The following is a 25,455-nucleotide window of genomic DNA, read 5'->3' as shown; positions in this document are numbered from 1 at the left end:
AAAACTGGAAAGTCGGAGAGAATTTACCAGCCACTGGAAGCAACAGAGCATTTGGGGAACTGAAAAGCACAGAAGGCTCTGAATGCCATACATTTGTCATTCTAAATGACTGAGCCTGGCAAACGCTATACATCTCAAGTCCATCTCTATGATGATATTTCGAAAGTTGAACAACATAGGGACACATAAGGACACAAAATAAAAACAGCTGCAAATCTGGAGAAGCAGCTGGGACATGAATGAGTTTAAAGTCAGCTGTTCTCCACTCTTGTGCGTTCTCGTACAAGGAAGTGAGATGAAATGGAAACAACAGTCCTGCAGAAGCAATGGTGTGAGTGGCCAACCACCTTCTGGCCAGCAGAGGGCGCCTCGGGACAGTGGGGTCACGTATGGTTGCCCTCCTGCCCTCCTGTCTAGAAACACAAGGTAATGATTTGGCTGAGCGGGGTGTCTGACACAGTGAATTAAACTATATGGTTCTTTTACACCAGAAGATAGATTAATGGCGTTTGGGGTCGTCCAAAGCCTCAAAACAAGAAAATAACTTTCTTTAAAGACTAGTAGTAATTACAGAAAAAAAAAAAGTTCGCTTCTGGAGCAAAGCCATTTAAAGCATGATGCTACTAGGTTACACTTATTAACAGGCACCCAGACTTTGAGCGTATTAGTGTACAAAGTAGATAAATGTGGAATATTTTTAGGGAAGCCGAATCTGCTTGTTTGCTTGCTTATTCTTATTTATTTATTTGTGAAAAATAAAGCTCATGCTGGTGAACCCACCGTGTAGCCAAGGAAGGCTCCGCTCAGCCACACATGGGTCCTTTTAGCATTCCTCCCCATCCTGGTGGCCTCCATCACAAACACCACACACCATTCTAGCTTTGAAATGTTTTATTTTGGGGCGTTATTGGAATTCATCTTTGTTGAAATTTTAATCAAGTAGTACATTTTTAAATTAACCCCAAACGCGTTAAGTACCACCCAGTAGGAATACATACAAGGAGTTTCCCAATCAGATTTACAAAAGCATTATTTATTAGTAATAAAAATATAGAAGGGTTTAAGATTTTCCTTTGATCCAAAGATTTTATTTTTAAAATACCATTTATCAACATCCTACTATAGATTGTTTCAAGAGACAACAGAAAAGGAGTAACAAACGGTCTTGTGGCTAAATCATTCTGCTCTCTGGGCGCTTGGTGCCTGGGCATTTCCAACCCCACTGTGGGTTCATTTACCTGTATGCAGATAACTTCATTCGCATGACAGGTGAGTCTCATTTGTGAAACCCTTAAGCAGCCACCAGAATGGCTGCAAGGGCTAGCAACACCTCAGACGACGGGGGCACGGCACTTCAGGGTGCATCTTTAGGTCCTGTGGCCAACTCCCTATCCTCAGTCTGAAGAGACCCCCATTCTGAGCGGCAGCACAGTGGGACCGCTTCTTGAGCGCTTCTCAGTACTGTCCACACAAGTGTGAAGCGGTGCCCCCTGCAGGGAAAGGGTCACATCCTCTCTGTGGTAGTGTTAGCTTTAATTTGAAAACTACTTTGAGTGTGTACTTTGAGTGGATAAAAAGAAACAGTTCAACCTGCTTTTATTTGAACTGCCTTATACGGGTTGTCTTACATAGGCAGAGGCCAGAAGAAGAAACCTGAGGAACTCTTAAGATATGGCAATTATTCCACAGTTATGTGCCTGACACTAGAAACTGGTGACAATGCAAAAAAGTTAACTAGAGTCCAAATGTACAATGGCCCAGGGTTCTGGTCAGGGTTCTCATCAGCATCACATGGGAGTGTCACTAGAATTTCATACTGAAGTTCTTAAGAGTTAGTCCCAGAAGAAAACAATAATGTGCTCGTTGAAGGTTTCAGGAGTGAATGTTTTGATAAGTTAATATTGTGGCTGATTTTAGACCTTATAGTTAGGTATGAAATAGAGCAAATGCAAAGTAAAAATCCAAATGTGTAAGAAAGACTTCCATAAGAAATAGATAAAACAAAGCATGTAAACTTGTAACCAATATTAAGGAGAGCACAGTCATCATCAGAGGCTGCTTTACAGAGTACCATACCTTTGTACCACGCAACCATGGACTATGAAGAAAGCTGCAATGTTCTATAAGGAATGAAATTTTGCCGATTAAAAAATGACAATCATGATAATTTGCCACCAAATATACTTTGTGCAAAAACTAAAGAGATTGTATTTGAAGAGAGAAAACTCATGGCTCACGGCAGGCACCCTGTCAGGGACCAGGTCCCCCCTTATCCCACTTCCAGCAACGGGAGTGCTAACAACTGGCAACTCCGTGACCTTGATGCTCTCTACATAGGCAGGATGAAGGTGGCACAATGAGGGAAAGCTTAAAAAAAAAGGCACAAAAGAAATATTTATATATTTTAGTTAAAAAATTACTTTACAGCACAGTTTCCGAGAAAAATTATTTTTTTATATTTTGAAGTTACATGAAAACCAGGAATGTGGAAAGAGGCTAGTGATACTTTAAAAATGAAATTACTGATAAAGGATGGAGAGCTTCTACTAGAATTCATGAACTTATCTCTTTCTGGCAGGCTAGTGTCCGACTCATAAGCTTTCGACCTTCATTTACATTCTGGGTCATTTCTTTACAGAGGATTCTTACTGACAGCTCTTGCTAAGGTGCCATGTAAGCCGAAGGCCGCAGAAAAATTTAAGCAATAATTGTAAAATGCTACAGGAAGTGTGTAAACAAAAGGATGCTTTAAACTTGCAAGGCTTCAGAAAATCTGTAACCTGGATCAGGCCCAGAAACCATCTTCTGTACACTCTGAAAACAGTTCCCTTCACCTCTGAAGGTCAGGCTTTGGTCTCAGGCAGTAGCTAAGCTAGTGGGCACACACTACACAGGGCCTTCCGGGTGGCTCTGTGGGCACACACTGCACAGTCTTCCCCGTGGCTCTGTGGGCACATACTGCACAGGGCCTTCCGGGTGGCTCTGTGGGCACACACTGCACAGTCTTCCCCGTGGCTCTGTGGGCACACACTGCACAGACTTCCGTGTGGCTTCGTGTGTTCCCGGTGTGTGGCTAACCACGGAGCAGCACAAGCTTGCCACGCTACAGGGGCCACAGAGAAGACTGCAAGAACTCCCAGGAGGGAGAGGCTGAGCACTCAGAGGTTACAATTCCTTCACCTACACTGTCGGACAGGAAACTGCCTTTCAACGATGCCATAAATATAAATTCTAATAGTAAAGCACTGTAAAACTTAGGGCTAGTGCTTTGGCACATTTGAGTCCAAGTTTGTTTTCTAAAATATGTCTCAAAATTCTCCTGTGAGACCAGAACATATACAATGTAGAAATGGTTGTATGAGTGAACTATTTGAATCTACACGGCCGTTCCTAGGGCACAGACCTTCATCTCTCCAGCCAGCTGTCAGCATGCACATCCCCGCAACCCCCACTGTAGTTATTGCACAAGTACCACGGACAACACACACACACGGCTGCAGGCTCACAGAAGTCCCAGCTTTGCCTCCAGGATTTCTTTAAGCATTCAGGCTGAACATCCCAGAAAAGCTAGACTAGTTTCAGAAAAAGGATTCTTGCTCTCTCTCCTTGGTCCATCAGAGGAAAACTGGTGCCAACATTACTTACTCATTTCATCTTTGTTTTCAGCATTTAAAATTCAGCAAAACCTGTTTTTGACATTTCCTATGGCGTCCCTTCAAAAACAGGAGAAGCTTCGTCTATGTAAAAAACTATCATGAGTCCACGGGGCGGTAATTTCCCAGCAGAGGGCTCCGTCTACATCTGAGAAGCGCAGCAGAGCAACATACAATGTCAGCTTTCAGAGCGAGGTGCGAGACCTGCCAGCACACTCGGACGCGCTGTGGCGCGGTGCCCTTCTCAACGGACTGCGCGATGCAATTCAGCTTTGCTCCTCCCTGGGACAATTTAGGGAATACTACAACTGCTGAACGGATTTCTGGTTTTCTTGGTCCTTTGTCTGTTAGGTCTAAGATTGATGACATCTCCACCGTTAAGGGAACTTGAATTCTGACCCAAGTGACTTCCAACAGACGTATTAAAGACACCTGTACAAATTGGGGAAAAACAGAATGATTGATACACCTCAAAGCCACCTGTCACATACACATTTATTAGTAAAATAGATATATAATCAGGTACCTCCAGTTGCTTTCTCTTTTTATTGTAGTGCAACAGAAACAGTCTAAGCAAGCAATTCAGCTATTAAACTCAGTTCTGCTCCTCTACTACCCATCTCAGTGAACTCTTTGCAGCCTGAAGCTTAAACATCATAATCAGATTGGCCTACAGGTAGATGACAAGTGAGAGAGGAAGCAATTATGTCCCCCACTTTGAAATGTGACATGCACAAAATAGAACCTCTAACTTAGGAATTGCTGAGCATCTAGACATATAGACTTCTGGGCATAGGCACACTAAGGAACCAGAGGCCAAGACCAGTTGCTACCCACAAGAAGCTGCAGTCAAATGGGTGGTATACAATATCCAGGTAAGTAATACTACATGACATGGATTCTGGAGACAAGGTAATTTTATGTGGCTTACAGCCTGGTCCTGCTATCACCATGCCCAAGCAAGACACAGCACACTCAACACAAGTGAGTGAGCACAGACCATTGGATGGTTCAAAGGAGGGTCTAGTTGCACAGTTCCTAAGAAGGGAAGACCTGTGCAGAAGGAGGTGGTGCGTACCCGACAGCGCTCTACCTAGCAGCCACTGAGGCTAACCCTGGCGCTGGGGAAGGCCACTGCTGTGTCAAGTGGGAACTCAGTAGAGCCCCTTTCAACAAGAGAGCTGACAGTCACAGAGCTCAGGAGCCATCCTTCTAACAGTTTAAACTCGGACGTCTTAAAGAAATGAGCACATTACATATTAGAAAGTAAACACAACAACCCTGAACGGAGCAAGTGCCAAGCAAACATATGGGCTGAGGATCCCCAAGCACTCACCAATTTTGTTACTACTTGAATGCGTCTGTTCTGGATCTTCGGTTATTTGCTGTTTGAGTTTCTGTAGGTGTTTCTCAGCCAAATATTTAAAAACTAGAGTAAACACACATAGTCAGAATGACTATGCAAATAAATGCATTTCCACATTACTTACTGCATAAATTACTGCATAAATTCAAAATTACATCAGATTAAAATTACATCAGATTATGCTAAAATTCAACGTTGAGAAGTTGCGCAGCATCTTCGGAAATGCAGTGATGCACTGATAAAGCCCTCGAGGTAAAGCATACCCATGAAGAGTCCACATGGGCCTGTACACACCGCTCTGCCCTCGGAGAAGCTTCAACCATGGTGATTACCCGGCATCGCTAACCTGAACCATCCCTTGTTTGTTCTGAGACAAGGCCCTGACTATCCTCAACCCACTCTGCAGACCGGGTGTTGGAGGGTGATAATGCTAATTACTGACCTTCACGATCTGGCTGCTGGCCCCTGGATACATCCATTCTTATTGTGTAAACCTGCCTAACATACTATACCTGACTGGTTCATTAAATGGCCTATACCAGGGCAGGGAAGAATGGGGTAGGCATGGCTAAGGTTCCCACGCTTTTGAGGATGGAATAATCATGAGAATCATGGGAGACAGAGCCGGACAGGGAGAAAGGAAGAAGGACACCACGATGTTTAGTCTGGAGAAGAAACCAAGCAGGGGCGGAAGGAAGGACTCCAATAATGGCGTGAAAAGCCCCAGATGAAGAATAAAAGCAAGCGTTATAAGATTATGGATGGAAGATAGGATGGTTAAGGAGGACAGCATTGGACAGGGCCTGGGAGATGGATGGTGAGGTGATTTAGACAGTGGAGGTAGGAATATCTGCCTGGACTAAGGCAGATATTAAATAAATAAGGCGGTTATAAAATCTAACAGGTGTCTGTGTCTTATTATTTGTGACAGCAGGTTAGATAATAATGCTGTGATAATCACAGCGCTAATAATAAACATTATAGAGCCTAACAGCCATTTATTAATTTGCTACAACAACTAGGCTAACCTCAAGTTCACAGAGATCCACCTGCCTTTGTGTCTGAGTGCTGGGACTAAAGGTGTGTGCTACCTCATCCAGCAATCCTACTTTCTTAAACTAGAGCATCCTGAAGAAATGTTGCTGCCTGGTGGAGTCTGTACAGTGGAGGAATAATGAAGCAATTAGCACCTTCTAAAAGTTATGCATGAGAAATACACAGATGTGGACCTTCATGCTCACACCTTCCACTTTTTAATGTTTCTTTCAGATATGTACTCAGTGGGTGGCACAAGCAAGTGGAGGTTAGAGAAAAATCTGTGGGAGCTGGTTTTCTCTCTCCTCCCACTCTGTGAGTTCTAGGGGTTGAACACACTGCAGTAATTGTCGGTGAGCACTTTCACTGCAGGGTATCTTGCTGGTCTTATAACTTAGACTTTAAGAGATAAGAAAAAAAAAACTGCCAAAAAGAGCCCACTAAAATCTCAGGAGTTTCTGGGACAGTAAGTAACAAGTAATCACAAATATTAATGAATAATTAAGGACCCTTGGAGCAGAATACTTTCAAAATTAAAGCTATGTAATATTCTCAAATTGTTTTGAAATCCAATTTCTAAGCACAACAGAAACAGCCTTTTAAAAAACCCACAAATTTCTTGTTGCAGTATGTTTTGTAAAGATGCAATTTACCTTCATTCACATTTAGATCTTCCTTCACAGATGTCCTGTAGAATCTTAGCTTCAGCCTTTTGGCCAGCGCCTCAGCCTCCTCACTACACATCAATTCAAACAAACAAACAAACAAACAAACAAAGCAGTAAGGTTCCTGCTAAGAGGGTCTTCCCGAGTTACTTTCCAACTGTATCTGATGCAGGACCTTGGAAGGGGGTCGGGCAGCTCGAGAGGGAAGCTGTCTGTTCTGAAGAGGCTTGGCCCTGCTCCCTACCAACTGAAACAGAAAGCTGAACACTCGATGCTTGAGGACAACTTTTTATTTTTTCCTTCTGAGACAGAGTTTCTCTGTGTAGCCTTGGCTGTCCTGGACCAGGCTGGCCTTGAGCTCACATCAACTCACCTACTTCTGCCTCTGAGAGGCACCCCACCTGGCTGAGTGCGACTTTGGTCTTAATTAATCTTGTGGGATGAATACCAATCATTTGCCAAATTGTGACCAGAATGAATTTCTATAATGTCACAAAGCAATGACACGTTACTTTGGAGTATCTTAATGTGGGCGTGGGACCATAGCTCAGTTGGCAGAGTGCTCACTTAACATACTGGCCTGTAAATTCCAGCATCTCGGAGTCAACCTCAGTTACAAGAACTGGGGGCCAGTCTGCGATACATGAGACCATGTTTTTAAAAAAAGCATTTATCTTAAACACCACTTGAATTCATTAACCCGAGTGACTTATTTTACTCTTATTGCCAAAAGCCAAAGTGAATGAATACATTAGTGTCCATTGGCAAGAGGAGATTGTAGTTTCATGAGGACTCTGTAGATTTACTGGGATTGTAGTAGCCCTGCTCCAGAATGGCCCCCTGTGGCCCCCAGACTCCTGATTTGCTCTCTCTGTGTAGCTTTTCCCATCCTGTAACCACAGTAGCCAGGGTCCACTAAAACATTCCCGAGAGGTCATAGAGGTCAGTGCGGTTCCTCTTGAGGAAATGGCTGCCACTTCCTAAGAATAACGAGAACACTCAAACAGCCCTAGAGAAGGCCGCCTCCAACTGAGCGAGCCATCTTAGAGTGGACCCTCCACCAGGCATACAGGACATGATCACAGCCCCCGTGTGAACAAGGCTGAGGCTGATGAGTCCACGTTCACCTGGACAGGGAATGAGCTTCCAGCCAGCCTGGGCCCCAGAGCCAGACACACTCTCAAAAGGTAAAGCAAGAAAGAGCAGGAGAAAGGAAAGTCAAAAGTAAAGCAAGAGTTTAAAAGCTAGCAAAGTATTATTAATGAGGAAGAATAAATACGCATACGTAAAAATCTGGGTGATTAACTGTTAAAAAATATGAAGAAATGGAGAGATGGCTCCATAGTTAAAAAGAGATGGCTCACTGCACAACTAGAGAGAGAGAGAGAGCCTAGCTAAATAAATCTGACCAAATTCCATGATGGGCTTCATTTTCTTGCTAGACAGAACAGGCCTGAGTTTTCTGTTCCTCAGAAAAAGAAACTTCAGTTGCAGGAGAAAACACAGAACTGGGTTGGCCAGGACAACTGGTCTAGGGAGACAATGTTGCTTAGCTGCTGGTCCGAGAAGCACCTGACCCTGATCAGAGTCCTGCAGCCAGGAGCCCAGGCCTGACCAGACTCACATAGCCTCTATGGGTACCAGCCAATCTCAACTGAGGTTAGGAGCCATAGCAGGAATCTCCCTCCCTGGCTTTAAAAAGGACCATCAACTCCCCTTGGGGCTGCTGCCATGTTTTGGAAGCAGTGGTCCCGGCATGCTGGATCTCCACAGAATAAACACCTTTGTTTCTTGCAAGTGTCTGGGGTCGTTCTTTCAGCATCTTCTGGACCCTAACACCATGAGGACTAGAGCTCAGAACCAAGTATAATAAGAAGCTAGGTGTGAAACTCCAGAGCTGTTGGGGTGTGGAAACAAGAGAATCACTGAGGCTAACTAAAGGCTGGGAGTAGCCTCCACATTGATGGAAAGACCCTACCTCAAATAACACGGCCTGTATGTGAGGGTACTTTCTTGCTTGCTTGCTCTCTCTCATGTACACACATTAAAGTACTTTTGCACTGGGTTGGAGAGATGGCACAGCAGTTAAGACTACTGGCTGCTCTTGCAGAGGTCCTGAGTTCAATTCCCAGCAACCGCATGGCATCTCAAAACTATGTAAAATGGGATCTGATACTGTCTTCTGGCCTGCAGGCATTCATGCAGAGAGAGCCCTCATATACATAAAATAAATAAATAAATCTTAATTTTTTTTTTTAAATTGAGCTAACAGTTCTGAATATACAAAACAACATAGACCCAAACTTCCCTAAACCCATCCAAACAAACCTACATACTACAGACATTAAAACACCTAGAGACACTTTGCTCTCCTCCTTTCCTTTTGTAAACTGGGCCTTCCTATATAGGCCAAGCTGGCTTGGAAACTGGGCAGTTCCCACCTCAGCCTCTGAATGCTGGAGTCTATGTATGTGCCATGGCACAGGAGAAGCATGTCAGCCTACCTACTGTCACCTGTGGCAACCCTGAAAGTTCTTTTCAGGTGAGGCCACAGTTCTTTATTTCCACCACAGAAAGAATTTCAGAACAAGTCAGTACGAAATCGTTTTAATACAGATTTAAGCAAGGGGAGTTGGGGAGAGTCATAGAGGACAGAAAAGAGAGACGGGAGGGAGGTAAGAATTTTAAGTCATCTTACTTTTTGATACAAGAATCATCCAGCAGATCAATCTTGTTTTGTACCAGCACAGTTGGTATATCTCCAACTTCCGCTACTACTTTTTCTCTCCAGCTGGAAATTGCTTCAAAAGATTCCCTGTCTGTGGTAGAAAATACAAGCACACAAGCCTGGGCTCCTGCAACATCACAAAAGGAAACGGTTAGCATGGCAGCACAGCAACCGGGTGCAGGCACGGCCAGCTTCCACGCACTCAGGAGAGTCTCCTCTGGACCAGCACCGCTCACACATCTGAACAATCTGCCTGTTTCAATGGACTCTCACGTTAAGAAACACAGGATGGTATGAAGGACGAACAGTTCAAGTGTCAAAGTAAACTCAAACACGACCCATTTAGTTAACCATTACAAAGTACAGCTCAACTCCAACTAAGAGGCAGGAAGGTCAGGGGAGTGGGAATGACAAGCTTCTGCTACAAGCCTCATGGCAAGATTTGTAATCTGCTCTCAGCACAGATCTCAGAAAAGCTCACTGTTGTTTGAGAAAGGAAGAACCAAAGAAAACAGCCTCCCTCCAGCTATTAGATAGGTGACAGAATGGGCAGAGACCAAGGAACTGTCAGAGCAGAGGAAGATGTAATGTTGACACAACAGCCGAAGTGACCTGGGAGTAACTAAGCAACTGGCGGACACTGGCCCAGGCAGACACTGGGCCGGACACAGCCCCTCCCGTGTGCCCCTCCTGTGGGACAGCTCCAGAGCCTGGTTTATCACCACCTACAGCAGGTTCCTCTTTCTGTGCCTCAAAGGATTTTTGTATTTATTTGTGTTTTCTTGTTTCTGCAGGGCCTTGGGTTTCTTAGGGCATTCTCAAGAGGACCTGGTAAATACTTCGGTCTCCTGAGGCAGCTCCAACGTTCTTTAAAGGGCCTGAACCCAAGTTTCCCTCAATGTAGATTCAATACAGTAGCCTCAGGCTAGGAAGCTCTCCCTTCTTTAACAACCTTCCACTCCTAGAAAGAATTCTAGGAGCATACCCCAAATAAATCACTGGGGCTGGGGCTCAAGGAGAAGACTTGAGCCTTTCAAAGGCAACTAACATAACAAAAACTGTCTACATAGCCACAGGAGAAGCCTGGAGTCATCCAGTGTAAGAAAGCAAAGTAGGTTAGAACATGAAACTCCCTACAAACACACCAATAAAAGCAGGACCACCACCACTGACCCTGAGGTAACAAAAGTAAATCCTAAAATCAGCTCCCATCTCTGGAAAGACAACAGGAAGCAGGTCTCCACAGCAAAGTTCACCTGACAGCGTGAGACACCAATCTCTAGTTTAATCTCACTGGGACAGGGTGACCGACCCTGAAGGGCAGTGACTGACTCCCACCCTCGGTGGCCACCAACTGGCAACAGCTCCTCTGCCAGGGGTGGGGTATCAGGGCTCCTGCCTCATCCATGCTGGAATTTTTTAAGTGGCTTTACAGCATAGGTCTTGAGCAGGTAAGTACAGCTGCCGTGAGCTGAGTACCACAACCAAGCCACGCCTAGAAGTTGGTATCACTTATCACGCAGCTCTCTTCCCTTCTGCCACCCCCTGCCCTCTGATGGGGGAGGGGGTTGACACAGACGACTCACCCACACCTGAGCACTGTTACTCAGCACTTTATCCATGTGTGAACATCTATATTAACCGCCACTTGCTGAGAACATGAGCAGCTTCCGACTATGGCTGAGAGAGACACAAACCTATGTGCGTAAGTGCAAACAATCAGAAGGCAACTTAAGAGCACACCGTTTAACAAATCAGCAGTAGGTTTCCCCACCAAGGACTTAGGATCTCCTCAGTCAGGGGCTTCTGACGGGCTTGTAGAACCAGGCATGCCATCGCTCTTGCAGGAAGCAGCTCCATACTCAATCAGAAAGAAGTTGGCCACCCCATAACTGTCAGGCCACTGCTGTACCAGTGGGCACATGCTGCCAGGCATGACCGTGTACTGTGCCATACAGGGTCCAGTGCTAAATGAGACCACTGATACCTCTTCTCCTCCAGGAGGCTGCACAGTGCCTCACAGCCCTAGAAAAGCTAGCTACCCGGAAGAGTTTCCTACCTTCTATCCACACTCAGTTGCAGTCTTCAGCAATAAGCTCTTACCATTTGGAGATGGTGGGAAACCATGAGAAAAGGCAACAACCTGTGCTGTTTTCGGTACCTCTAGGCTTCCAATACCTCACAGGAGGTATCTTGAGATTTTCATTAATAAAGCCCCCCTGTTTCCCCTCCCCCCAGGACTTAGAGGACAAAGTGATACCTTGTTAAATCTGTGCCTATGGAAAAAGTTAAATGGAAAGATTTAACTGCTTTGGTCAAATGGAATAACAGCATGGGCCTTGCTTGTCACTTTACATCAACTTTCAAGAAATACTATAAGCAGAAAAAGATATCACTGCCTAGATGATGAGCTTGTAATTAAAATCATTAAGCTTCCTGACAAACAGACCTACTAGCTCCTGCCATCTTGAGACAAGGCTACTTGTAACTACTGAAAATGGCCTGGACATTTCAAAACCATATGAAACTGAAGTTGGTACAGGGGACAGCAGACCTCTGAGAGAGCTTGAGAGAGACCAGGCTGGAGTAGGGCTGCTCTGGGGGAATCCAGAGGTTTTTTTTTCCTTTTCTCTTAGTAATACCTTGGGAGAAATAGAGATACTTATTAACCAAGAGGAAGAGAGGCCCTGCTGGCACTGGAGCTACCTTCTTCTTTGAGTCCCTCCATGTTAAAACCTGTCCCTCAGGGTAAAAGTAAGAGTTAAATGGAGTTTCCAGCCTCCCCACGGCCATCTCCAAGACAAACCTTGTTGAGTTTCAGTTGGAGAAACTGCAGGGAATCAATTCTTGTACTGGTGATTTGTGTCCCTGTCCACTGTCAGGATGTGACTTTCTAGAAACACAAAATGCCCATAGCTCCTTTTCCCAAAAGGGAAAGATGATTTTACACTTGGTGGACAGTGACCCCACTACCTCCATACCACTTACGAAGGAGTCAGAAAATCTCTGTAAGAGGAAATGGACAGCCTTCTTTCACAAGTAGGGAGGGAATCTATTGGAATCATGGGCAAATCCTCAACAGACATAGGACAAATAAAATCAGCAGCCCTGTCTGAGCTGACAACAGCAGACCCTGACCTAATATAAATGATACCCTAGAGGAAAGAAGCCCTAATGAGAGCCAAGCCCATTAGGAATCCTAAGGAAAGGGCTTCTAACCCTTGCACCTGCCTTGCAGAAACCCAGTACAGCAAGGAAGTCAAGGGAAGAGAGGTCTGTGCAGCCGCAGGAGCTCCGAGCACCGCGAAGCCACCCTCAGCAGCAGTAGTGCCTAATGCCCACACCCTGTCATCTAACCTGAAAGCAGCCTGCTTTTCAGTGTTAGGCCTCTGCAGAGCCTCTTTTCGCCCTGCTGAATCAACAGCCCGTATCCATTTGCCTTCGAGAGCGAGAATGAGCAATAGATGTGGATTGTAATATCATGGGGAGACACCTAAAGTCACACATATCTTTCTCAAATTCTTAAATCTGATTTTACTATATGAAACCATACGCAGGAAAGAATCCATGCAGTTCATGATGACCACTCTATTTCTGAACTCCTCCTTCAGGCTCAACAGATGGTGCCTGACAGGAAAAGGGCGCTCATCAGGAGAAGGGCCGTGATCTCAGCACCTATGGTCATCTATGATTACGTCTTAGGCAAGCCCATGACACCATGAAACACCCAACTAGCATTTAACTCTGGAATACATATCCATTAGTTCACTGGACACCAGATAAAACGATCTCCTAGCGTACACAGTATTTCTGTTAGCCTGTCCCAACAGGAGCTCACAATATACTCAAGATAGTCTATCAGTCCCAAATACAAGACACTTCCTGGGACACAAGACATATCTCTTTACCAAAAGACCATCTGAAGCCTGGCAATTAGACTATACCCAAATCTCTCTAACACAAGGATATAAATATATCTTAGAACTAATTTGTATGCTTTCCCATTTAGTTGAAGCTTTCCTTTGCTGGAAAACCACTGCCTACCAGTAGGAAAAAAAAAAATCTGTTATACAGAATTATTCTGCCAGGAATGGTGGTGCACACCTGTGATCCCAGCACTCTGGGAGGCAGAGGCCAGCCTGGTCTACAAAAACAAGTCCAGGACAGCCAAGGCTACACAGAGAAACCCTGGCTCAAAAAACCAAAGATAAATGAATGAATGAATGAATGAATGAATGAATGAATGAATGAATAGGTGTTCCTTGGGGCGTTTCGGAATTGCTCAGAGATTATGGTGCTCACTCTACTGTTTCAAGTATTTAACTCTATCTGTAAAATGGCCTACTGTACAGATGTTTAGCATGCTCAATCCTCTGGACCGGCTGAGTGGACAAATGGCACTGTAAGAGCCAACTGACAAAGTTAAAGCTTTCTCTTTGCCCCTGGCAAAAGCTCTCCAGTTAGCTCTCCTGAAACGATCACTAGGTATCCTACAAAAGTACAGGAAGGACTAAGTGAGTCATCTCTGTTTAAGAGAGACATTAGAAGCTATTACAGTGGACTTATGGAAAAAGTAATTAAAAATTCGTCATTGGTTATAAAATGTTTCCACCATGAGCTCTTGGGAGATAGAAAACTGAATGAATTAAAATTTTGACCCTTAGAAAAGGAACATCAAAGACTCCCTTCTGGGTCCAAAGAAGAGGCACTGCACCTGCTTCTCATGCTGCAGCACCCCAGGGTGAGCTGGGGTTCCTATTTCCACCTCAGACATGCAGCACCTCCTCCTGATGTCACATCCGGACCCCAGAAGGGCTGGATGGTTCCCACCTTCTACTGCACCATCAAATAAAGGCCAGTGAGAGGCCTCAAAATGCTAACTTGGGCCCTTTTAGAAATTTCCTGAGACTTTTAAGATAAACTATAGCATGTTTCCTTAAGTGATAAAAAATAATGTCGATATTGGAGACTTGGGTAATGCTGTGCCCTCTTTAGCCACACTAGTGTTGTGTTTGCTTCTTCCCAAATCTCCCATGTCACTTGAACCAAGTCTTTACGCTTGAAAAGAGTCAAATTTCTCAGTACTCCAGGAAAAGACCTGCATTGTATAACTTGTATTGTAAATCTTATGCCTGACGGAATTCCCTTTTAGGTATCTCTGTTTTACAGTTTCAAGACACTGAATGAAGTAAATTCTCTCCATTTTTTTCCTCCCAAAGGAAACTATTTTAACTGGGTCCACCCAATTACCAGGCTGCCACAGACAACAGAATAATAAGATCCATCAAATAATAAGATCCATCAAATTCCTGGACATAATGGTTGCTGTGCTAAAGCTGCCTGTGTTTCCTGTTGTAGTGTAACCTGTTCAATGACCTCTTGCCCAGAAAATGTGGCCTGGATATCTTACAGTACTGTGCCTACAAATCACACAATCTCTGATCTATAGGAACTAACTTGGTGGCCTCAAAAATCACATGTCACTCCAGTTCCAGGTACCCTCTTCTGGCTTTCATGAGCATTGCATACACATGGTGCATGTACAGCTGTGCGGGCAAACACTTGTACACGTAAAATAAAAATGAATTTAAAGGCAGAAAAGGGGAAAAGATGGGAAATGCTTGTAAAGGAAAATGACATATTCTAAGAATGGTTTAAAAATACTAGACAACTTTCCAGGACTCACTCAAAGCCTGGGTAGGATGGAGTGTGCACTTTAGCACAGCATTAATCCAGGAAAAAAACCCACAAAAACACATACTGGGTATCAATCTTAATCCAGCACAGATATTAACTGTGCTAACACAGCTGGAATCTATGAGGTAGCTATGGGGAAATGGCCAAACTTCTTAATGCAGGGTTTGAACTAATGATCTATGGAAATTTTATTTAAAAAAATAGGGTCTGTAAAAAAAAAAAAATGTAGTTTGTAAAAGCCTATGTTCCCTGATTAAGTCAATCTTTAAGGTAACTCATGGTACAGTTAGCTAGGATTAGAAAATACTAAATAAAACTCATATTCTGCCAACAGGAAGTGGATGAACATTACCACAAAATCACTCCTACTGGAGTTCTACGTCCCTCTGTGTGAAATAAAAAAGTCTGGTATGCCTGTTTTTCACTGGTATGATCTCTTATTCCTACCCTCATCAGAAATATTTGGTACATGGGGAACAGACAATTCTGCTGAGAAGAAATTAGAAAGACATGAATTTTTGTGTTACCTAGTTTCTTCTGTAATGTAACTTTCTCTTTACTTCCCCAAACTGGAAACTAGTTCAGTATCAAGATAATAGGACAAATCAGGTTATTATTTGCAAATAAGAGTTACAATAGCTTAGATACTGCAGACTAATCTCTTTTAAAGTAAGAATTAACCACTCTACATGAAGCCAGGTGTGGAGTCAAAGTAGATAGGAAAAAGCCTGGAATTAAAGGATAGTGGACTATTTCAAGTGCTCCAAACCTCAAATGAAGTGTTCTATGAAGTATCAGTGAATGTAGACAGAGGGGACACATAATTAGATTTTCTTGGTTTGTTAGGATGCCTACTTTCCCCACCTGATACCTTCACTTTATGATTATAGATTTCCTATTATATAGCACATGCAAGAGTATATCAGATACAGAGGACCAATATGTATGTATGTGTGTGTGTGTGTGTGTGTGTGTGTGTGTGTCTGTGTAGCTCAGATCATATAGGCTAATAGATTTGATATGATCCAGGATTTCTTCCTTAACGACTCTGCCTGGCATTCTTTTCTCTTTCTCTCTTGTTTGTTTGTTTTGAGAAAGCATCTCTCTACACAGCCCTGGCTGTCCTGAAACTCACCATGTAGACCACACTGGCCTAGAACTCACAGGGACCCACCTGCTTCTGCCTCCTGAGTGCTTGGACTAACGGCTGTGCCACCCTACCTGGCCATTCCCTTCTCTTACAGAGTGCTCTTTTGCCAGCTCAGTCTCATCTTGGTCAGATGCTGGGAATGAGCATCCTAGTGACAGGACACACTAAATAAGTAAGACATCTGACACTTGCTATGCGTACACTAGAGGAAAAAAACCCCACAAAAACACATACTGGGTGTATCAATCTTAATCCAGGGTAGACACCATTTTTCTTGGAAATAGGATCTCTCTATGTCTCTGTAGCCCTGGCTGCCCTTGAACTCATTATGTAGACCAGACTGGCCTCAAACTCATAGGTATCTGCCTGCCTCTGTCTCCTCGGTGCTCAATTAAAGGCGTAAACCACACCCAGCTACAATCTAACAAATTAACAGCTAAAGGCCATGTTACTTCCAGACTTCTCTATTAATCAAATTAATACAGCTTGTTTGTGGCTTAAGCCAATTTAAAATTGCTTTTCTGTTTTCAGTGATCCTAGTGGAACCCCAAAGAAACCACAGAGAGATGCCAAATAAAGCACCTGTCAAATGTAGGTAAAGGTGCTACTGTTTCTTCCTCAGTACAGCCTGTGCTGTGAAAAAATGCCTGTCTTTATAATTTACAAAAAGAACCTGAAACAACTGAATAACCAGCAATTCCCACTCTTCTTGGCATTTTAACGGAATTGGATAAATAGTTACATTACTATGATGAGCTTTTAACAGGCATCTATTTATAACCTTCAGACCATATTAAGCTAAAATGATAAATTTACAGAATCCAAAGCTATTTAGAACCTTTCAATCCAAGGGAAACATTAGAAAGTAATTTAAACAGTGCATTTGAAAGGCAAGTAACATTATAGTTGTTTTTAGTTCTGGTGAGGAACAGACTTTACAGAGAAATGGCATGGCCTGTGCTTATCTGATAAGTACTAGAGTAGCCAGGGCCAGTGGCTTAGACTGTAATCTCAACCTCCGAATCTGAGGCAGGAGACTCTCAAAAGAATGTGCCTAGCCCAGGCTTCAATCCTCAGCAACACCAAAGCATAAAAATAAAATAACAAAACCCAAATCGTACACATTCATAAAGAAGAAAATAAGCCTAAAGCTAGCATTATCTGGAAGAAGTCATGAAAGAAAGTGATGGGTAAGTTTCTGGCTGATTCTCTCTCCACAGCCTATAGGTGTCATGTGACTGTCTACAGTACAAAGCTTTGATTCTTTACAAAAGTTTTAGAAGGATACCGAACCAGAACTTTTTAAAAATCCTCTAAAAATTAAACTTTTCTTTCCTTCTTTTTTTGTTTTGTTTTGTCTTTTGAGACACATCCCCTTATCTAACCCTGGCTGGCCTAGAACTCGCTACATAGACGAGGCTGGCCTCAAATTTGCCATAATCGTCCTGCTCTGCCTCCCTAGTGCTACCACACCTGGCCAACACTCTATTTGCAATTGCTGTTATTTTCTGGTTCTGGGGTTTGAACTCCGGGCATGTTAGGCAAGCACTGTAGTGAAGCGCTGCGCCCCTGCCCTACTTTATTCTTAAACACAGCAGCGTTCCTCCAGTCGGTGCTTCAGTTCTTGCCATGAGTTCCTGCCCGGACTTCCCTCTGATGCAGTGAAAGATGAAGTAAGCCTCTTTCTCCTAAAGTTACTTTTGGTCATGGTGTATTCTTGGGGCAACAGAAACCCTAAGAAAGACACCAAAACAGCAGTGTTTCTTTATCTAGCCAAATGAATAAATGTCATATTTTACCTCGATAGTAAGCTTTCGTTATTGCATCAAATTCCTCTTGACCTGCAGTGTCCCATAACATCAGCCTGACATCTTCATCATTAACTCTGAAACAAGAGATGAATTTATTCCATACAGAATGAAAAAGATTTATGTACATTTTTATTTTCAAACCAAAAGTCTGAAAGTTCTACTGCTGACTTTACTGAAAGTTAGAGCAAAACCCTTTTAAATGATGGGGATGTTCCCCGTAGTAAAAGTATACCAAAACAATGCACTGTCTGCCAGTTTTCTCTACAGTGACAGTCTGAGACAGTGGCTCTAGGATCAGCAGAACTGGGAAAGAGGACTCCCTTGGCTCAGATCATTCTCTCCTCTTACTACATCATCCTAAATGGGGTTTGGTGTTATAGCAATGGAATGAGGATAGGGAAGGAAGCAGCTTGCTTGGTAAACCTACACCTGCAGGAAGAAGAGGAGGAAGAGGAAGAAGAGAAGGAGGGGAGGAAGAGAACTCCACCGTCATGTAATTGATTTTTGCTGTGTGGTGCTAGAGATCAAACCCAGCACTTCTGCATGCTCCTCCTGTGCTTTGCCCGAGCCACACCCTCTGCTTTCAAATGTTATTGTGATATTAAATTAGCAAAGGCAGAGCCACCCTATTCCCGGGGATAGGTAAGGCTCCTGAGCACCAGCATGATACACAGCTGCAATTTCAGCACTGGATCCTGAGGCAGGCCAATCTTTCATCTGTGCTATTATAAGACACTGTCTCAAAACAGAAAAAAAAGAACTAGTGTTTTCCTGTTCACTGACCAACAGCTAACCTTGTTTTACACGTTTCTACCGAATAGTAATCCGCCGCGTTCATGCCCAACAGCAGTAGAGCTCTGTGACACTCTATGAGCAACACTTCTCTAACAGTCTTCTCCACGAGGCACCCCGGGCCTTCCTGCGCTCGGAAACACCAGACAGGGCCTCAGCGCTACAGCTGAGGCCAAGGGAGACAGCCAACTCAGCAGCACCAGTGAGAGCGTGGTGCTACATAGAACACAACAGGAAGGCTGTGTTTACTGAGGAAGGGCTAAAACAAGAAGGGTAACACCTTATGACCACAGCTGGGAAAGTGCATGATGGACAACATTGTGTCTCTCCTCTGCCTGTCTAGTAAGTGGCCACAAAAGCAGTGACTCTGTTGTTACAGATAACTTTGAGCAAGCAGGTGACCCTCCAAATAAAGAGCCTATGAATAAGGGTGGGAGAGATGGCTCAGTGGTTAAGAGCAGGCAAAGACTGCTCTTACTGAGGACCCATGTGCACCTCCCAGGCTCATGAGCCTGTAACTCATGCTGCAGGGGATGTGGTGTTTGGCCTCTGCAGGCACCTGGACTTATGTGCACCCCTGCAACACACATGCACACAACTAAAAATGAAGTAACACCTATAAACAATGAAAATCAATTAATATCTAAAATATTAAATTCTGTTTCAGGTGCAAGTAGAAAATACAAATATCAAGATAAAAAAGAGTCTACGTAGAGTATGTTTTAAGGAGGCAAGCATGGATGTACTATGAGGCATACCAAGGCAAAGCAGAACCAATGACCACCATTAGAAGAACCAGTGATCACCATTACATCTCTGCTGCAAGTGGGCAGGTTCAGGTACAGCCTGAAACAGTCTTGAAAGCTTAATGACAAAAAGCATGACTCCCAAGTGTTTTAGAGTCCTCCTGGATTTACTGAAATAGGAGCTCCTTTTTGTGGCAAATTTAATACCCGTAAGCCTGTCTTCCTTATGATAAAGATATATAATAGTATCTTTAAGTTCTATGTAGTGTTGTTGAGTTTTTAAGGGAAACACCAGAGCTAAATGTAACTCTGAGAAATGAGAAGGTGGAGGCAGGAGACTCAGGATTCAAGGCCAGCCTCTGCTACACAGCAAGTTCAAGGCCACACTTACATACGTGAGATCCTGCCTCAAAAAAAAAAAAAATAAAAATAAAAATAAAAACAAAGAGGCATCCTAAGCAAAAGTAGCCTCTAAGAAGAAAACTATAAGACAACTATAATTTTCCTTCTAAATAACCCAGCAGGTAGAAACCAGTCAGGTCAGTTTGTGTTTCAAGTCCGAAAGATGTTACTAATAATTATAAAGCATACAGAAGGGAGAAGGGAAGGAGTAAAGAGGAAAATGAAATACATTAGAGAAAAGAAAAAAAAAAAAAAAACAAGAGCCAAAGATTAAAGCATATAATAAATCAAACAAAAATCTGAAGACTACCTCAGGCGTGGCCTGCTGCCACATACCTATCTTCTTTGCAATAGGGAGGCTAAAGAAGGAAGAGAGCAGTTTGAGGCTAGCTTGGGCTACAAAAGAACCTAAAGAACCTGTCTCAAAAATACAAACATATGGGTCAGGAGGAAGAGCTGAAGCTCTGTAATACAAGTGCCTGGGAGGTAGAAGCAAGAGGATGGGTTGTTGAGGGTCATCCTTGGTTACAAAGCAAGGCCAAGGCCAGCGTGGGCAACATAAGGCCTCATTTAAAAAACTGAACAAAACAAAACCCCAACAGCATTAACTGCTGCATGAGCTGCTGCCGCTGGCTGCCCGGCCTGGCCAGCATGGCCATTTCTCTTTCCAGTAAAGTCTTACACTTTACAAATCGGAACCAAAGGATAAAATGCCAAGCACATACTGAATCTGTCGCTCCAAGAAGTCAACACCAATGGTTTTCTTGTAGTCTTTTGTAAAAATGCCTTTGCAGTATCGCTGAATCATACTTGACTTTCCAACTGCTCCATTCCCTACAACCACCATCTTGATGGCCACTTCCATATCTTCCTCCAACATTTTTGAAACAAAAACAGTTTCCGGACCAGCTCTAATTCCAGGTGATCAGATCGTCTCTCTCAAACCTATAATTTAAAATAAAATTAATTTTATCAAGAAACAATCAGGTAATATCGCAATAATCTGTAAGACGGAGGCTCCTCATTCCACCATCTCGTTTGTTCGCCTTTTAAAGTTAAAGACTTATCTATACAATCCTGTCACAGACACAAAAATTTGTCACTGGAGTTGAAGAACTGAGTTTATTACTTAGCCTCTCCAAGATTCAGTTTCCTGACAATAATATCCATCTCTCAGAGTTGTTGAACAAGGCTACACACAAAAAACCCTAGCAATGTGTCAACTATGCACACAAACACTCATTTTATGTAACACAAACCCCACACAAATGCATTAATAGATACAAAACCTGAGAAAGCTGCTTTTCAATCTTAAAGATTTTTTTTTTTTTTTTTTTTTTTTTTTTTTTTTTAGAAAAAGTACCCCAAAGAAAGGTTTTGTGTAAAAATGTAAAGTCATGTTTCAGACTGAGCTCTTGGTTAACGGATTCAGTGTTCACATTACAGTGAGTGCTGCACAAATTATCTAACACCAACAAATTCTTTGAGACCAGTTGTAGCGTATCATACAAAGTAACAGAACATGCGGGTTTTACACTAACAAGTCCAGAAAGCCGATTTCCTATGGATCTTAAAATGACCTACCCACTTGGCTATTCTATTCCAACTCCCTTTTTTGGAAGCCCATCACTGCACAGACTGAACCTGAAATGCAAGAATCTTCCTGAGCCTACAAAGCTGCCCCAGGGCTTCATAAACTGGCATAGTCCTTTGTATCTAGTTCTGAAGAGAAGCACAGGCTGACCATGGTGGAGCTAAAGGAAGGAGGATGACCACAAGGTTAAAGTCGGCTTGACATGACCAAAAAAAATAAATAAATAAAATAAACCAAGAAGCATAAGAGGCTGCAACTTAGCCTTCTCCCCCAGAAAGATGCTTGCGCTGTCACTTTGGCATCCACCACTGGACTCATACTTTCCTAAGAGGAACACTAGCAGGCAGGACAATGGAGGGAGGCTAGCTGTGCTCTGTGTGGCTTTCCTCTGCACTGTGCTCTCCATCAGAGTGGCTGCAGGCTGGAGCTCCTTCCTCAAAATCCTCTTTTTGAAGGTTTCAGATAACAGCACTACAATCTTGAGGCTCTTCTCTTCAGCTGTCACAGGAACTTCCCCCATAAGCCTCTTGCACTGCTAATTCCATGTTGGCATTTGCTCCCTGAAGGGCCCAAATGGACACACTCTCCCGTGTGATTTTATAATCAAGTAAATGTTAGATCCATGAGCCTACGCTAGTGATTCTGGACTGCGGCTGGTGCTGGAACCAGAGGAGAACATTACAGGGCGGCGATGTTTGAATCCTGTGCTGAGAGTATGACTTCCATGTTCTAGGATGAGAACCAAGACTTCAACTGCCAGCCTCTCCCTGTCCTGAAGCTTAGGAGGAAATCTCAGTCTAGCAGGTGTTGTGGCAAATGCCGTTCCCGTTCGTTATCCCAGCACTCACAGCCAACTGAGGCTAGCGGGCAGCTGCACTTTCTGGCTACACAATGAGCTGTCATCTCAAATAACAATATAATCTACAATCTTACCAAGATTGACCTTGCTCGTCCAGCTGGATTTCACATTGGCTCAGTTTTGGCAAGTCAACTTCCTTTTCTCTATCTAAACAATTCTTCACCCTGGGAATTGTGAAGTTCCAAAAAAATCAACAATAATGTCAACAACAAAATGAGCCATCTCTCCAGGCCTATAACAACTCATAATCACCTAAAACTGAAAACTACCAAAATGTCCTTCAGTGGGTGGATAATATATATTTGGCACATCCACCTAATTATTTAATATGTATATAAACACAACGCTGAGGAATATATATATATATACATATAAAAATTATCCATACAGGAAACAACTGGGAACAGATAATGTATCTCAATCAGTACAGTGTTTGCATGGCTTACCTAGCTCCAAAAAGCCCTGGATGCCATGCCTAGCAGCACACACACCTGGCACAGTGGTACATAGCTGTAATCCCAGTCCCGGGGAGGTGGAGGCAGAAGAATCATAACCTCAAGATTACCCTTGACTACTGGAGTAAGTTTGAGACTAGTGTGGGGTCACCTAAGATCTTGTCTCAAAAATAATGGAGTTAGATAGATAGATAGACAGACAGACAGACAGACACATAGATAGAACCAACATGATTGTATCTTGAATCTCAAAGGCGCTTTATATATAGTCATCAAAGAAAACAGTTATTAACATCTCAAACTGTTACACCTCAACGACATTCTGGAACCCTCGTTTATTTCCAGGAATCAGAAAGAAGAGGTCTGATATAAAAAGACAGCATGAGGTTTCAACGCATAGTAGGACTGGTTTTATATCCTGCCTGAAATCGTAGTTACATGGATCTAAAACTCTCCAAATGGTTATTTTTTTTCACCACGTGAAAGTTAAAATAATAATAATAATAATAAAATTTAAACAAAGACATAAAAATAGATTGTAGCTCTGGGAATTACTGTTCAGATTCTCAGAAGCTAAAGTCAAAACCACTACATCCCGGAATTCATGAGGGAGAGGCAAGAGAATCTATGAGTTTGAGGCCAGCTTGTCGACAAAGCAAGTTCCAGGCATCATCGTGAGACCCTGTTCAAAATCACATCAAAATAAATGCATCAAAATAATTAAATTAAAAAAATGCATCAAAATAATTATGTTCTTAGAAAAGCACAATTCTGAGAGCAATTTAAAGCTGACGGTAATTACAAATAGCCTTCCCTCTCAGTTTTAAATCACTTGGCAACCAATGCATTCCCTCGCGTTAGCAACGCCAAGGATGGGTCACTTGCTAATGTAAGGGGAGTGGGTTCGTCTTCGACGCCGGGTAAGCCTGCACGTTAGGAAAAGCACGGGGATTGTCCTAGTCCAGTCCCGCAGCCCGCACAGGACCGCGCCCGCGCGAAGTTCTCACACACTCGGGCTCCTGGGAAACCAGGGCGGCAGCTCTGCGAGCCGTGGCCGGAGTCGACGGCACGGAGCTGCCCAGCCGCCCACGCGCGGGCAGTCCCCACGGGGACCCGGGAGCCCGCAGCCCCGAGCCGAGCGAGGCCGCGCAGGCCGCAGCCGCCGCACTCACCTCCTGCCCGCAGCCCGGAACCCTCGGCGCGCAGCCCGCAGCCCGGAACCTGGAACCCGTAGCACCGAGCCCGGACCGCTCAGCCTGCCGCACCGAGCCCGGACCGCTCAGCCCGCCGCACCGAGCCCCGCTCCTCCCCGCGGACGCCTCGCGCCCGCGCCGCTCTTTAAGAACGATTATGGTTTCTAGTGAACTTTATTAGTATCGGGGCTCACGGAACCGCTCGCCACCTATCCCTCACTCCAGCGGGGATGGACAGCGCGCCAGAATCCCTCCCGCCGCACTGAGGAGCATGCGCCACCTCGTCTGCGCATGCTCTGACCCGACCCCGCCCTGCGCTGGCAAGAGAAGGCGCGGTTTGGGTTTGTAGAGACTTGGGGTTTGGTACCCAAGGAGACCCAGGTGAGCAGGTTGTGCAAACCTACTGAAGGAGCTCCTCGTTTCCCAACACAGGAGTCAGGCTTCCAGGGACCTCAGAAGTCTGCCACAAACGGACGCATCTGGTAGCCTCGAATGAGCAAAAAATGTGTTGACTGAAGAACAAAACTCATGACAGCTTGCATGGTATGACTGGACAAAAATAGGAAAGCCTGAGATGGGTTAACGTTTCAGAGAATCAATCTGCAAACGAAAAGGTTCAGCAAAAAAGCAGTCCCAACTTGTTCAAACTCAGTGTGATTGCACGTGTCTGTGATCCTAATACCCGCAAAAATGGCGGCAAGAAGATCAGGAATTCAAGGCCAGCCTAAACTACAACAGACCCTGTCTCAAAAGAAATAAACTCGCTCAGCTGCTTCTGCATGCTTCAAAATAAAATGAAACACACACAAAAAATGGTGATATAAAATACCAAGAGAAATAACTGAATTTGACTGTGGTGCTGGAGCAACTCCTTTGAAAAACAAGGTCAATTGGCTACAGTTTGTACCCTTTGACCCACCAGTTCCCTGGTCACAGCTGGTAGGAACTGTACTTATGATGAGGAGGCAAACAAGAGTCAGAACACCCACAGCTGCGTCTGTACTAATAGTCCCCAGATGGAAATAACCCAAAGGATGTATGACAACCCAAGATACCTTTTCATTGTGTAGTGGGGCCACCACACAGCAATGCAAAGAATCCAGGCAACAACACTGAAAATAACAGTAACTTACAGATGAGCATAAAATTCTAGATACAAAAGTGCAAGTTGCATGTTAAATCCATTATTTCTCCTTCCTTTCTGCTTTTGGTGGTCTCTGTTGTTGTTTGTTTGTTTGTTTTTGAGTCAGGGTCTGGCTATATATCTGAGGCTGGCCAAATACATGCCATGCAGCTAAGGCTGAATTTC

At 43.8% G+C, this 25,455-nt stretch overlaps 1 protein-coding gene across 4 annotated transcripts; it reads right to left on the bottom strand.

Moving 5' to 3' along the window:
- Positions 1–873: 873 nt before the first annotated feature.
- On the bottom strand, positions 874–24,408 carry Rab23 (RAB23, member RAS oncogene family). 4 transcript variants are annotated; one of them, XM_021659791.2, is made up of 8 exons: positions 24,126–24,408; positions 22,573–22,662; positions 20,771–20,990; positions 18,094–18,179; positions 9,418–9,574; positions 6,708–6,790; positions 4,990–5,082; positions 874–4,085 (listed from the first exon to the last, which is right to left on the bottom strand). In XM_021659791.2, the coding sequence occupies exons 3-8, from the start codon at positions 20,923–20,925 to the stop codon at positions 3,946–3,948; spliced, it is 714 nt and encodes a 237-aa protein (XP_021515466.1). In that variant the 5' UTR covers positions 20,926–20,990; positions 22,573–22,662; positions 24,126–24,408; the 3' UTR covers positions 874–3,945. The 4 variants fall into 4 exon arrangements, with proteins under 4 accessions (XP_021515466.1, XP_021515467.1, XP_060225805.1 ...); XM_021659792.2 differs by lacking the exon at positions 24,126–24,408 and adding an exon at positions 22,945–24,098; XM_060369822.1 differs by lacking the exon at positions 24,126–24,408 and adding an exon at positions 23,965–24,096.
- Positions 24,409–25,455: the final 1,047 nt, after the last annotated feature.

This window comes from Meriones unguiculatus, chromosome 16, assembly GCF_030254825.1.
Source record: "Meriones unguiculatus strain TT.TT164.6M chromosome 16, Bangor_MerUng_6.1, whole genome shotgun sequence".
In the NCBI taxonomy this organism is placed as follows: domain Eukaryota; kingdom Metazoa; phylum Chordata; class Mammalia; order Rodentia; family Muridae; genus Meriones; species Meriones unguiculatus.
This window is presented reverse-complemented; position numbering and strand designations above follow the sequence as displayed.

What these genes read in the sequence shown, in the direction of transcription:
- Rab23 (XM_021659791.2), bottom strand. Translation starts at nt 20,925, where the DNA reads ATGTTGGAGGAAGATATGGAAGTGGCCATCAAGATGGTGGTTGTAGGG. An exon ending in TTCTTGGAGCGACAGATTCA is followed by an intron (nt 18,180 to 20,770) that starts GTATGTGCTTGG and finishes CTCTTGTTTCAG; the next exon opens with AGTTAATGATGAAGATGTCA. An exon ending in AGATCTAAATGTGAATGAAG is followed by an intron (nt 5,083 to 6,707) that starts GTAAATTGCATC and finishes TGTTTACTCTAG; the next exon opens with TTTTTAAATATTTGGCTGAG.